This window comes from Mobula hypostoma, chromosome 6, assembly GCF_963921235.1.
Source record: "Mobula hypostoma chromosome 6, sMobHyp1.1, whole genome shotgun sequence".
NCBI lineage: Eukaryota > Metazoa > Chordata > Chondrichthyes > Myliobatiformes > Myliobatidae > Mobula > Mobula hypostoma.
In genome coordinates, this window is record NC_086102.1 from 98,486,641 (window position 1) to 98,501,818 (window position 15,178).

At 44.4% G+C, this 15,178-nt stretch overlaps 1 protein-coding gene across 2 annotated transcripts in view; it reads left to right on the forward strand.

The window, feature by feature from the left end:
* plcxd2 (phosphatidylinositol-specific phospholipase C, X domain containing 2) overlaps nt 1-14,856 on the forward strand; it is a 49,778-nt gene extending 34,922 nt beyond the window's left edge. For both annotated transcript variants that reach the window (XM_063051311.1, XM_063051312.1), the window contains one exon: nt 12,303-14,856. In XM_063051311.1, coding sequence (XP_062907381.1) covers nt 12,303-12,465 — 163 coding nt within the window. In that variant the 3' untranslated portion in view covers nt 12,466-14,856. The remainder of the gene's footprint in view (nt 1-12,302) is intronic.
* The last annotated feature ends 322 nt before the right edge of the window (nt 14,857-15,178 follow it).

Below are 15,178 nucleotides of genomic sequence, written 5' to 3' on the forward strand. Positions count from 1 at the left end.
AATTTCTCCAATTTCCAGTAGCCGCTCCCCTCTGTTCCCTGCTCTCCTTGCCTTTGTTTTCCCTTATTCCTCCTGCCCCTTACTCCTTCTCTTGCCCTCACCCTGCCCTCAAAACTTGCCAAATGTTTACCCCTTCCATCTGCTACCCCACATCTTTCCTTTCATTTCACGATCCACTATCCTCTCTTGCCTCTTCCACCTCTCGCTTTGTTTCTCACATCATTCCCTTTCTCATCCTTTGCCACCATCCAGCCTTCCTCCTTCACCTGGATCCAGCTATCACTTACCAGCTCGTGCTCTTCCCTATTCCCGCACCCTTTTATTCTGACTTCTAACTGCTTCCTTTCTCGTCCTGATGAAGAGTCTTGGCCCACAAAAATTGGCCCTTCATTTCCCTCTGCAGATGCTGCTGAGTTCCTCCAACAGTTTGTGTGTTCCAGATTTCTAGCATCTATAGAATCTCTTGTGTTTTCTCTTTGGCCGTTAGTTCTTCCTGTATCCATTAGATAGAATGCAAGCTATTAATAAAACAAGATTGGAAAATAAAGGATCCAAAGTCTTTCAGATGCCTTCACCATCTGTAACAGGAGGAGGTCATGCACTGTTTGCGGCCATTCTGTGGTGCAGACGGGCACAGCTGATCCGGTGGAGAGGGAGACAGAAACAATCCTGTGTAGGAAATATTGTGACACTGATATGTCGAAGCAGGAGTGCATTCTCAAGCTCATCACTGAGTGACGTTATGTTGATATTTTGTAAATACTATAAATATATATCAGGATATATATTTATGTGAAGAGCAAGAAGATAGGACGTGAAAGAATAAGACCTATCAAGTGTGACAGTGAGAAAGTGTGTATGGAAATGGAGGAAATAGCAGAGATACTTAATGAATACTTTACTTCAGTATTCACCATGGAAAAGGATCTTGGTGATTGTAGTGATGACTTGCAGTGGACTGAAAAGCTTGAGCATGTAGATATTAAGGCTACTATGGGAGGCGAGGGAGGAGATTGCTGAGCCTCTGGCGATGATCCTTGCATCATCAATGGGGACGGGAGAGGTTCTGGAAGATTGGAGGGTTGCGGATTTTGTTCCCTATTCAAGAAAGGGAGTAGAGATAGCTCAGGAAATTATAGGCCAGTGAGACTTACTTCAGTGGTTGGTAAATTGATGCAGAAGATCCTGAGAGGCAGGATTTATGAACATTTGGAGAGGTATAATATGATTAGGAATAGTCAGCATGGCTTTGTCAAGGGAAGGTCATGCCTTACGGGCCTGATTGAAGATCTTGAGGATGTGACTAAACAAATTGATGAAGGAAGAGCAGTAGGTGTAGTGTATATGGATTTCAGCAAGGCATTTGATAAGGTACCCCATGCCAGGCTTATTGAGAAAGTAAGAAAGCATGGATTCCAAGGAGACATTGCTTTGTGGATCCAGAATTGGCTTGCCCACAGAAGGCAAAGAGTGGTTGTAGACAGGTCATAGTCTGCATGGAGGTTGGTCACCAGTGGAGTGCCTTAGGGATCTGTTCTGGGACCCTTACTCTTCGTGATTTTTATAAATGACTTTGATGAGGAAGTGGAGGGATGGGTTAGTAAGTTTGCTGATGACACAAAGGTTGGAGGTGTTGTGGATAGTGTGGAGGGCTGTCAAAGGTTACTGCGGGACATTGATAGGATGCAAAACTGGGCTGAGAAATGGCAGATGGAGTTCAACCCAAATAAGTATGAAGCGGTTCATTTTGATAGGTCAAATATGATGGCAGAATATAGTATTTTGATAAGACTCTTGGCAGTATGGAGGATCAGAGGGATCTTGGGGTCCGAGTCCATAGGACTCTCAAAGCAGCTGCGCAGGTTGACTCTGTGGTTAAGAAGGCATACAGTGTATTGGCCTTCATCAATTGTAGAATGGAATTTAGGAGCCGAGAGGTAATGTTGCAGCTATATGGGACGCCAGTCAGACCCCACTTGGGAGTACTGTGCTCAGTTCTGGTCGTCTCATTACAGGAAGGATGTGGAAACCATAGAAAGGGAGCAGAGGAGATTTACAAGTATGTTGCCTGGATTGGGGAGCATGCCTTATGAAAACAGGTTGAGTGAACTCGACCTTTTCTCCTTGGAGCGACGGAGGATGAGAGGTGACCTGATAGAGGTGTATAAGATGATGAGAAGCACTGATCGCGTGGATAGTCAGAGGCTTTTTTCCAGGGCTAAAATGGTTGCCACAAAAGGGCACAGTTTTAAGGTGCTTGGGAGTAGTTACAGTGGAGATGTTGGGTAAGTTTTTTACGCAGAGTGTGGTGAGTGCGTGGAATGGGCTGCTGGTAATGGTGGTGGAGGCGGATACGATAGGATTTTTTAAGAGACTTTTGGATAGGTCCATGGAGCTTAGAAAAATAGAGGGCTATGGGTCACCATAGTAATTTCTAAGGTAGGGACATGTTCAGCACAACTTTGTGGGCTGAAGGGCCTGTATTGTGCTGTAGGTTTTCTATGTTTCTATGTTTCTATGATATGTTGGATTCGATTAATGGTCATTTCCAGGATTGTTTTATTTCAAATTTTCTGAGTAATACATGGAAAAGTACAGCACAGGAACAGGCCTGGCCGTTCAGCCTTTGCTGTCTCTGCCAAACAACAAGCTGAATTGAAGTAAATCTCTTCTTTCTGTGCATGATCCTGTATTGGGTCTGTCTAAAAGCCCATGGTAGTGCAAAGCATTCAGAGCGTCACGATACTGTGGTAGTGCAGGTTGAGTCAGGAACTGAATAGTTGAGGGGAAGCAGTTGTCTTTGAACGTGGTGGTATGGGATTGCAAGTTTCTGTACCTTCTGCCCAGTGGTTCCCATGAGAAGATGGCATGGCTCAGAAGGTGGGCATCTTTTATTGTCATAAGGGGGCGATGAAGCGAACCCAAGTGCAAGACACAGACACTGAAGTACTAGGAACAGGACTAGGTTTATCGAGATAGCAAGGGAAGTTGGGAAGAAACGACGCTGGACATGGACACAGGCCCTGGACAAGACAAGGACACCGGGCCTGGGCTGGGACTAAGACTAGGAAAGCGGGACCGGGACAAGGAACTTGGAACTAGAAGCCTGGGCTAGGAACACGGAACTCTGGAACCAGAGCCTAGACAAGGACCTGGAACCTGAGTCTTGGTTAGGAATCGGAACCTGGGTCTTGACTCAGAACCAGAACCCGGGTCTAGGCTGGGACTTGGATCTTGGCAAGGACAGTACGAGGAATCTCCAGCATTGGGCAGGGCAAGGAACCGGACTAGATGAGGACGTGAAGCTCAGATTTGGATAGGGCTGGAACACAGTGCCTGGACTTGGTCTTGGAACACAGGAACACAGAGCCTTGGACGTGGACTGGACAAGGTACTCCAGGGCAGAATGAGGCTCTTGGACTAGGTTTGGCTCGGCTCTTGGACTCAGCTTGGTTAGGCTCTTGGGTACAGAGCCGGGACTCCTCCTTGAAGCGCAGGGCTGGGACCCTTTCTAAGATGCAGGGCCAGGATGACTGCCAAGGGAACTGCCGAGGTAAACTGCTGAGGAACTCCTGGACCGGATGAGGGACTACTGGACAGGACGAGAACACGAAGCCTTGACTCGGACAGGACTGGAACACAGCGCCTGGAACTTGGAACACAGGAACACAGGAACACAGAACCAGGACCCCTCCTTGGCAACAGGACTTAGGGCCGGGGCTTTACACAGAGTCAGGACCCCTCCTTGTGAACAGGATCTAAGGCCGGGACTCTTCTTTGACACGGACACTAAACACAGGGACACAAAGAGATAGTTCCAAACTCAACGACAGATAGTTCCTTATCTTGGCAGGGCAAGGTTCTGGTCTCACTCCAGCGGTTGAACTGGATGGGGATGCAGGCGTGGCTTCATAAGGCAGGGGAAGGAACAGTCCAGCAGGGAATCCTTGGTTTGTGAGGTATTTATGTGCCAGCCCAAAACGAAAATCAGGTGCCTCAATTAAGGCCAATGGAACAAGGGAAAACTGGAACACCAAGGAGTCAACGGACTGGACCGTGAACCGGAATGCGGATTTCACGGACCGGATCATGACATTTATAGATGTTGCCTTCTTGAAGAGTTATCAACTTCGCTCAAGTCTATGACTCTCTACAGAAATCACCTAAGTTCGTCCAATCTCTCCTTAAGCTGAAACCCTCTAACCCTGACAACATCGTGGTAAACCTCCTCAGCACCCTCTCCACTTCCTTCCTGTAATGGGGATGACCGGAACCGCACATAACACTCCAAGTGCAGTCTGAGCAAAGTTTTACACAGCAGAATCGACTTTGTGACCCTTACACTCAGAGGGCTGACCGGTGAAGGCAGGCATGCTGTATGTTGTCTCTATTACCCTGTCTACCTGTGTGACCACTTTCAGTGAGCTACAGACAGGGACCCCAGTATCCGAAATAAAACATTCCATCTACAACCACCCTCTGTGTTCTGTAGACAAGCCATTTCTGAATCCACACAGACAAGTTTCCCTGGATCTGATGCCTCCTGACCTTCCACGTGAGCCTACCATGGGGAACTTTATCAGATGCTTTACTAATATTTTTATATATATATATTCACACACACACACACACACACACACACACGTGTCCCCCGTTTTTCAAACATTCGCTTTACGAAACCTCACTGTTACGAAAGACCTACATTAGTTCCGGGTTTTCGCTAACAGAAGGTGTTTTCACTGTTACGATAAAAGGCAGCGCGCGCCCCGAGCAGCCGCTCTCCCCCGGATTCGGAATGGCATTCTTGCCGGCATTGCTTAAACACGTGCCTGTGAGCAGCCGTTAGCAAGATGGTATTGGAAAAGCCTGAAAGAGCTCGTAAGGGTGTTACACTTAGCATAAAACTAGACATAATTAAGCGTTTCGATCACGGTGAACGAAGTCAGGACAAAGTGAGTTTGGCTTGTGGAAGTTGACGAAGATGATGTTGAAGAGGTTTAGCATCCCATGACCAAGAACTGATAGATGAAGAGCTGATGCAATTGAAAGAGGAAAGGATAACAATCGAAACCGAATGGACCGAAAGTGAAGTTGTCCAGGAACTGAACGTAAAGCAACTGTATGAGATTTTTGCTGCAATGATAAAGTACGACTTTAATTTTGAAAGGGTACATCGGTTCAGGACATATTTGCAAGATGGTTTGAGTGCTTACAAAGAACTGTATGATAGAAAAATGTGCGAGGCTCAGCAGTCAAGCATACTGTCATTTTTCAAGCCTTCCACATCAGCCACAGCAAACGACGGACTTCGACCTCGACATCGAGGCAGGCAGACATCGAAGAAGAAGACCTGCCTGCCCTGATCGACGAAGAGATGACACCCCCGTGTCCCACCACCTCAATGGTCCCAATCCCCGGGCCGCGGACAGATACCTATTCGTGGAGAATGCAGCGGTAGCCGGGAAGCATCTACCACGTCTTTAAGAAAAAAGCAGAAATAAACAAGCTAATTAGGTGCCGTCCGGCACGTAAATGTCAGCCCAGATCAGAGGTGATTGCCAATTGCATCACCTCTGATCTGGGCCGACATTTACGTGCCAGGCGGAACCTAATTAATTAGCTTGTTTATTTGGGCTTTTTTCTTAAAGATGTACTGGGTGCCTCCCGGCTACCGCTGTACCCCTGCATGCTTCGCGGATCAGTATCGGTTCGCTGTCCGGAGGGTGGGGGCCACTGCACCACCCCAACCTCCGACGACTCAGCCGAACACACCAGCATCAGTGTGCTCTGCGCTATCTTCCCGATTCCCGTGATACTACACTGTACAGACATTATTTCTACTTTATATCGGCCGTGTATTTTCACGTGTTACTTGGTATGATTTGGCAGCTTCATAGCTTAAAGGTTACTGGAGAGCGCTTGCGCCATGTTTTTGCCGACGGCGCTTGCGTCGTGCTTTTGCCAAGAGCGTGAGATTTTCACTGCTGTGGACAGTGCGGCAATAATTGTGGAAAAGTATTTCTACTTTATATAGGCTGTGTATTTATCATATCATTCCTGCTTTTACCATATGTTACTGTTATTTTAGGTTTTATGTGTTATTTGGCATGATTTGGTAGGTTATTTTTGGGTCTGCGAATGCTCACAAATTTTTCCCATATAAATAAATGGTAATTGCTTCTTCACTTTACGACATTCCGGCTTACGAACCATTTCATGGGAATGCTCTACCTTCAGATGGCGGGGGAAACCTGTGTGTGTGTGTGTGTGTGTGTGTGTGTGTGTGTGTGTATTATATATGTATGTATGTATGTATGTATATGTATGCATATGTTTAAAATATATGTACAACACATCTACTGCTCTACCTTCATCATTGTGCTTTGTCAGATCCTCAAAGAATTCAATCAGGCTTGAGCATAACCTGCCCCTCACCAAACCATGTTAACTATTTCTGTAATCTCTCTCTAAGAATACTGTCCCATAATTTCCCCACCACTGAAGTAAGACTTAAACATAGAGTATAGAACAAAGAACAGTACAGGCCCTTCGGCCCACATTGTTGTGCCGACCCTCAAACCCTGCCTCCCATATAACCCCCATCTTAAATTCCTCCATATACCTGTCTAGTAGTCTCTTAAATTTCACTATTGTACCTGCCTCCACCACTGACTCAGGCAGTGTATTCCACGCACCAACCACTCTCTGAGTAAAAAACCTTCCTCTAATATCCCCCTTGAACTTCCCACCCCTTACGTTAAAGCCATGTCCCCTTGTATTGAGCAGTGGTGCCCTGGGGAAGAGGCGCTGGCTGGCCACTCTATCTATTCCTCTTAGTATCTTGTATACCTCTATCATGTCTCCTTTCATCCTCCTTCTCTCCAAAGAGTAAAGCCCTAGCTCCCTTAATCTCTGATCATAATCCATACTCTCTAAACCAATCAGCATCCTGGTAAATCTCCTCTGTACCCTTTCCAGTGCTTCCACATCCTTCCTATAGTGAGGCGACCAGAACTAGACACAGTACTCCAAGTGTGGCCTAACCGGAGTTTTATAAGCGGCATCATTACCTCGCGATTCTTAAACCCTATCCCTCGATTTATGAAAGCTAACACCCCATAAGCTTTCTTAACTACCCTATCTACCTGTGAGGCAACTTTCAGGGACCTGTGGACATGTACCCCCAGATCCCTCTGCTCTTCCACACTACCAAGTATCCTGCCATTTACTCTGTACTCTGCCTTGGAGTTTGTCCTTCCAAAATGTACCACCTCACACTTCTCCGGGTTGAACTCCATCTGCCACTTCTCAGCCCACTTCTGCAACCTTTCAATGTCTCTCTGCAATCTTCGACATTCCTCTACACTATCTACAACACCACCAACCTTTGTGTCGTCTGAAAACTTGCCAACCCACCCTTCTGCCCCCACATCCAGGCCGCTAATAAAAATCACAAAAAGTAGAGGACCCAGAACCGATCCTTGTGGAACACCACTTGTCACAACCCTCCAATCTGAATGTACTCCCTCCACCACAACCCTCTGCCTTCTGTAGGCAAGCCAATTCTGAATCCACCTGGCCAAACCTTCCTGGATCCCATGCCTTCTGACTTTCTGAATAAACCTACCGTGTGGAACCTTGTCAAATGCCTTACTAAAATCCATATAGATCACATCCACTGCACTACCCTCATCTATATGCCTAGTCACCTCCTCAAAGAACTCTATCAGGCTTGTTAGACACGATCTGCCCTTCACAAAGCCATGCTAATTGTCCCTGATCAGACCATGATTCTCTAAATGCCCATAGATCCCATCTCTAAGAATCTTTTCCAACAGCTTTCCCACCACAGACGTAAGGCTCACTGGTCTATAATTACCTGGACTATCCCTTCTACCTTTTTTGAACAAGGGGACAACACTCACCTCCCTCCAATCCTCCGGTACCATTCCCATAGACAACGAGGACATAAAGATTCTAGCCAGAGGCTCAGCAATCTCTTCCCTCGCCTCGTGGAGCAGCCTGGGGGATATTCCGTCAGGCCCCGGGGACTTACCTATCTGAATGTATTTTAATAACTCCAACACCTCCTCTCCCTTAATATCAACATGCTCCAGAACATCAACCTCACTCATATTGTCCTCACCATCATCAAGTTCCCTCTCATTGGTGAATAGGGAAAAGAAGTATTCATTGAGGACCTCGCTCACTTCCACAGCCTCCAGGCACTTTTATCTCTAATCGGTCCTACCTTCACTCCTGTCATCCTTTCGTTCTTCACATAATTGAAGAATGCCTTGGGGTTTTCCTTTACCCTACTGGCCAAGACTTTCTCATGCCCCCTTCTTGCTCTTCTCAGCCCCTTCTTAAGCTCCTTTCTTGCTTCCCTATATTCCTCAATAGACCCATCTGATCCTTGCTTCCTGAACCTCATGTATGCTGCCTTCTTCCACCTGACTAGATTTTCCACCTCACTTGTCACCCATGGTTCCTTCACCCTACCATTCTTTATCTTCCTCACCGGGACAAATTTATCCCTATCAACCTGCAAGAGATCTCTAAACATCAATCGCATGTCCATAGTACATTTCCCTGCAAAAACATCATCCCAATTCACACCCTCAAGTTCTAGCCTTATAGCCTCATAATTTGCCCTTCTCCAATTAAAAATATTCCTGTCCTCTCTGATTCTATACTTTTCCATGATAATGCTGAAGGCCAGGGAGTGGTGGTCACTGTCCCCCAGATGCTCACCCACTGAGAGATCTGTGACCTGACCTGGGTCGTCACCTAATACTAGATCTAGTATGGCATTCCCCCTAGTTGACCAGTCAACATACTGGAACAAGAATCCGTCCTGGACACACTTAACAAACTCTGCCCCATGTAAACCATTGGAACTAATCATAACAACCCTGTTATTTTTGCACCTTTCCAAAATCTGCCTCCCAATCTGCTCCTTGGTATCTCGACTGCTACCAGGGCGCCTATAGAGTACTCCCAATAGAGTAACTGCTCCCTTCCTGTTCCAGACTTCCACCCATACTGACTCAAAAGAGGATCCTGCTACATTGCCCACCCTTTCTGTAGCTGTAATAGTATCCGTGACCAGTAATGCCACCCCTCCTCCCCTTTTTCCCCCCTCTCTATCCCTTTTAAAGCACTGAAATCCAGGAATATTGAGAATCCATTCCTGCCCTGGTGCCAGCCAAGTCTCTGTAATGGTCTATAATCAGACTTACTGATCTATAATCCCCAGAGTTATCGCTCTTCCCTTTCTTGCACAAAGGGGTAATGTTTGCAAGCCACCTGTGGCTAGTGAGGATGCAAAACGTCATTGCCAAAGGCTCAGCAATCTCTTCCTTCGCTTCAGTCATTTCCTGGGATCCCTTCAGCCCTGCAATCCTATCAATGCTAATGCCCTCTTGTCCTAGACTCTCCTACTACTGCAAGCATTCTCTCCATGTCCTCTCTTTCCAGGCCTTTCAATATTGTGGGGAGTTTCCCTGAGCTGACTGTCTTTATCCTTGGCAGCATACCTCACTGCCAGATCTTACAAATGTCACGGCCTTGCCTGAGTGGTGATGAGAAGAGCTGTCCCAGTCAGATTTAAAAAGCAAAAAACAATTCCAATTGAAGTTAGAGACGGCATTGGATGCACCTTAGCTCTGGCAGGGTTTGCAGGCCATTACTTCCCACAAAGAAAACCTAACGTCATGAATGACTATGATGTTTCTCTCCCAGATGAGTGCAATGCCTTTTATGCACACTTTGAAAAGGAGAGTGAAACTACATCTCTGCAAAATTCCCAGAAGCATCTGGTGACCCTGTGGTCTCTGTCTCGGGGGCCAACGTCAGAAGTCTTTCAAAAGAGCGAACCCTCGTAAGATGAAAGCCCCCACTGGTGTACCTGCTTGGCTCAAAACCTGTGGCAACCAACTGGCGAGAGTGTTCAGGGACATCTTCAATCTCTCACTGCTGCAGTCGGGGGTTCCCAGCTGCTTCAAAAGGGTGTCAGTCAAACCAGTGCCAAGAAGAGTAGTGTGAGCTGTCTCAACGACTGTCGCCCAAGATCATTCATATCTACTGCAATGAAGTGCTTTGAGAGTTTGGTCATGGCCAGTATTAACTCCTGCCTGAAGAAGGACCTGGACCCACTGCAATTTGCCTACCACCACAATAGGTCTACAGCAGATGCAATCTAACTGGCTCTCCACTTGGCTAGGACAATAGCAATACCTACATCAGGCTGCTGTTTATTGATGAACACCATCACACCCCTAATGCTATTCAAAATGTTTTAAAACCTGGGCCTCCATAACTGCATCTGCAACTGGATCCTGAAATTCCTCATTGGGAGACCACAATCAGTGCAAGTTAGAAATAACATCTCCACCTCACTGACAATCAACATTAGTGCTCCTCAATGAGGTGCTTAACCCACTGTTCTACTCCATCTACACCCACGACTGCGTGGCTACACACAGCTTTGACGCTATTTATAAATAACCGATGACAGAACTGTTGTTGACAGAATCTCAGACCGGGACAAAGAGGTGTACAGGAGTGGGACAGATCAGCTGGTGGAGTGGTGTAACAACAACCTTCCACCCATTGTCAGTAAGACCAAGGGATTGATTGTTGACTTCGGAAAGGGGAAATCGAGGGGTCTTCATCAAGCAATTAGCAATGGAAAAATAAATAGTTTCAAGTTCCTGGGTGCCAACATCTCTGATGATCTATCCTGGGCCCAAAATGTTGATGCCATTATGAAGAGTGCACACCAGCAGTTATAGTTCATTAGGAGTTTGAGGAGATTTGGTAGGTCACCAAAAACCTAGGAAGTTTCTACAGATGTACCACAGAGAGCATTTTAACTGGTTGCAGCTCCAGCTAATATGGAGGGCCCTCCACACAGGATTGGAAAAAGCAGCAGAGGGTTGCAAACTCGGCCAGATCCATCACAGCCTTCGAGCATCGAGTACATATTCAAAAGGTGGTGCTTCAAAAAGGCAGCATCCATCAGTAAGGACCCCTGTCACCCAGGGCACGCACTTGATGTTTTAGGAACAGCTTCTTCCCCTCTGCCTTCAGATTTCAGAATGGACATTGAACCCATGAACACAACTTCTTCATTTTTGCTTTTTGGCAACAGTCTTCTCTGCCAACTAAGCACATAATGTCCCAAATAAACGAAGGGAATCCCAGCTATTTTCTTGATTAGTTTTTGTTCTTTACGAATTGTCCCAAATAACTGGCTGTCCCAATTAACCAGAATCCACTGTATATAAATATAGGTTTCTTTAGTTATGATTTTTTACTTATTGCCCTGAACTGACTCTGATTACATTGGTGGCAAAGGAAGGATTTGTGAATGTGAATGTTATGATTAAGGTATATCATTAAAATTAATTTATTATTATTACATGCCAAGATACAGTGAAAAGCTTCATTTTGCATAAGTTCCTTACAGATTATTTTCAAACATCAGTAAATCGAGATTGGATTGTTCCAGCTGCTACCATCTAGGAAACGGTACCACAGCATAAAAGCCAGGACCAACAGGCTCTGGGACAGCTTCTTCCACCAGGCCATCAGACTGACTCAACTGTATTTCTGTTATATTGACCTGTTGTTCTGTATATAATGTTTATTATAAATTACCATAATTTCACTTTTGAACAGAGATGGAACGTAAAGGTTTTTACTGTTCATGTATGTGAAGGATGTAAGTTATAAAGTCAATTCAATCCAATTGTACAAAGGGAAAAGCAAGAACGGAATGCAGAATAGAGTGTTGCAGTTTTGGGGAAAGTGCAGTGAATTTTGAAAGAAATTGCAAGAGCCATGATGGGGTAGACTGAGAGCATGAGTTCATCTCTCATATACAAGATCCCTGTTCAATAGTTTTATAAGCTTTTATATAAGTGGCAGAGAAGCTGTTCTTCAGCAGGTGGTACATGTTTTCAAGTGTTTGTATCCTCTGCCTGCTGGGGGGGGGGAGAAAAGAGAAAGTCTGGAGTGGGAGGGGTGTGCTTCTTTTCTGAGGCAGTGAGAAGTGTGGGCGTAGTCTATGGAGAGTGGTCATGATGGATTGAGCTGTGACAAAGACTCTCTCTCTCAGCAGAGCAGTTGTCATGCCAAGCTGAGATGCACCCAGGTATGATGTTTTCCATGGTCTGTCAGCTGTGTAACATGGTGAGGGTCAGCGTGCTAAATTCCCTTAGCCATTCCACTGTTTTGGTGAAGATCTGTGAATTAAATGATGACAAACATTCACATAATTGATTCTGTTCTTACAGAAACCTTCCTGTGATAATGAACTGGGTGAAATGTCAGAAGCCGGGCATCAATGGTGTCAATATCATCACCTCAGACTTTGTGGAACTTGTGGATTTTGCTACAACTGTGATTAAGCTCAATTATCTGCTCCTGCACGACAAGTCGAAACAGGAGCCTGTTTAGCATCCTCTCTTGTGATAGTGGCTGTTGAAGTAACAAAGTCAGCCATCGTCTGGTTTTCAGATGTAGTGGCATTAGAGGGTGTGGTATGTTGGGCCAGTGTGTGCAGATGTACTTCAGTCTCCATTGCCCTTGCACTTTGCTTGTGCAAACTCATCAAACCACATTAAATTCCAGACCATAAGACAGTAGCGACCACACTGTGACAAATCTGAAATAAATTCAAAAGTGATGGAAATACCCAGCTGTAAGAGAGTTAGAGATGATTATTTCTGTTTTCTGCAGAGCACAGACTCGTTCAGCAATGGAAACAGGCCTTTCAGCCCATCTGGTCGATGCTGACCCAGATGCTGATCTAAGCTAGTCCCATCTCTCCATATTTTCCCTATATCCCTCTAAACCTTTCCTGGCCAAGTGTCTTTCAAATATTGTCATTGGATCTGCTTCACGCACTTCCTCTGGCAGTTCGTTCCATTTACAGACCACCTTCTGGGTGAGAAAGCTGTCCCTTTAGTTCCTATTAAATATTATCCCTCTCACCCTTAACCTACGTGTTCTTGATTCCACAACCCTAGAAGAAAGAATGTGTGCATTCACCCTGTCTATGTTCTTCATGATTTACTACACCTCTATACAGGCATCCAGTGAATGAAGTCTGAGCCTGCTCAAACTAACTCTACAACACAGGGCCTTGAGTTCTGGCAATAACATTGCCTTGCACACCTTTTCTATCCTCCTACTATAGAATGTGTAACTCCATTTTTATGATGGAATCCAATTGTGTAAATTTGTCACCAAATTCTCTCTCTACAGGTGTTTCAATAGTGTTTGTTTTTATTTCAGATTTCCATCATCTGCAGATTTTTGTTCTATTTTCATGAATGTTTTTGGAACGTTAATAATGTTTTTTAAATATTGGTTTATATTAGACCTAAGAAATAATGTAGGACCAAAATTAGGCCATCTGATCCATCGAATTGCTCTATTTTCTATGCTTCTATCATTTCATCATGAATGAGTAATTTTGCCTTTCAACCCCATTCTCCTGCCCTCTCCCCGTAACCTTTGACGTCCTTAACTAATCAAGATGCAGGTAAATTATCTGGCAACAGGTAAAAAAAAATCAAAAAAATGCTAAAAATCTGAAATAAATGCATCAAAAGCTGGAGAAGACATTCCAAATTTATTCCAATTTATCAGAGAATATAGAATATAGTCAAAATACCAATGACTAAGTAGGAGCAAATCGAATACCTCATCTCAGATATCTTTAGTTGACACATTTTCTTCCAAGTTCTGTATTAAAATTAAATGCAAATCAGAGATACAGAAGTCCTATAAAATATTTAAATCAGAACAGCACAGTGACTGATCAAAGCAAATTACATTTGATAAAAATGTTGTACATATGTTCTCAGGGTCTAGTTTGTTCAGCTGGTGTTCAGCTACACTGGGATTACGTACAAGGCAACGAGTGAAAATAATTAATATCTACCTCCATAGGTGTATGTAAACTGACCCATCCCTACATAGTACATCAAGAAAGTAACTGTGTCATACTGTATATTGTGCTTGAAGAAGCACGCAGTGTTTGAATTGTTTTAAGCATCGTTTTAGCTTTTTCTGGGGAAATTAGGATTTCTGTTCCACATCAGGGGAGTAAAGTGACTGAGCTTTGCCTGTGGTTTCATTAGGAAGATTGTTCTCCTGGTAAAGTACTTGGGCCAAGTTTTCTTTTGATACTGTTTTCATGAGGATGATGATGGGGTCTTTGGCCTCCACTGTTTTATTTTGTTGTGATTTGTCTGGTTTTATTATTTAGCAAAACTGAAAAGTAGAATTTTTTGTTTCTGAGAAACTTCTCGGTGCAGCAACTTTAGTCTCTCAAGTGTGATTAAATTAGGATGGGTAAGAATAATCAGTGCAGATTAGTAGCACAATCATTTCTATGTGGAGTTCATTAGTCCACTTTCATTGGGCACTTTTACTCTTCAGTCTTTTCCACCATTGGAGAGAGATGGTAATCCAAAGGCATTATCACTGGCCCATCTTAGATCACTAATTTCAAATCAGAATGTCAGTACATAGTCAATGAACCAATTAATTGATATCCTTCATCTTACAACGGAGAGAAGTCAATTTTGATCAGCGATGAAGAACCGACCATTCTTCTGTTTTAATTGTTTGTTTCCTAAGTTTTTTTCTGGTGACTGCAACACTTGAAGAAAGAAATGATTGTATCTGAATGAAAATTATCATTAAGAAATTTTTCCAAGTATAGTTTTTCATGTATTTTTATGGACATGAAATGGTTGTTCCCATTCATAGTGAAATTTTCTATAAACTTTTTCTGATTTTATAAATAAAATTTCAAAAATTAAAAATATTATTTAAAAGGCAATGAGAGAAATCTTTGATGACTCCTCATCTTTGTTTGCATATTCATTTCTCCTTCCAGTAAAATAAAATTTCCCTCCCCCTCCACACTTCTATTCTCCACTCTGGCCTCTTACCTCTTCTCACCCACCTATCAACTCCCCCAGGGTCCCCTCCTTCTTGCCCTTCTCCTATGGTCCACTGTCCTCTTCTATCAGATTCATTCATCTCCAGCCCTTTACCTTTCCCACCCATCTGGCTTCACCTATCACTTTCTAGCTATCCTCCTTGCCCTCCCCCCCCCCCACTTTTATTGTGGCATCTCCCTCCTTCCTTTAAG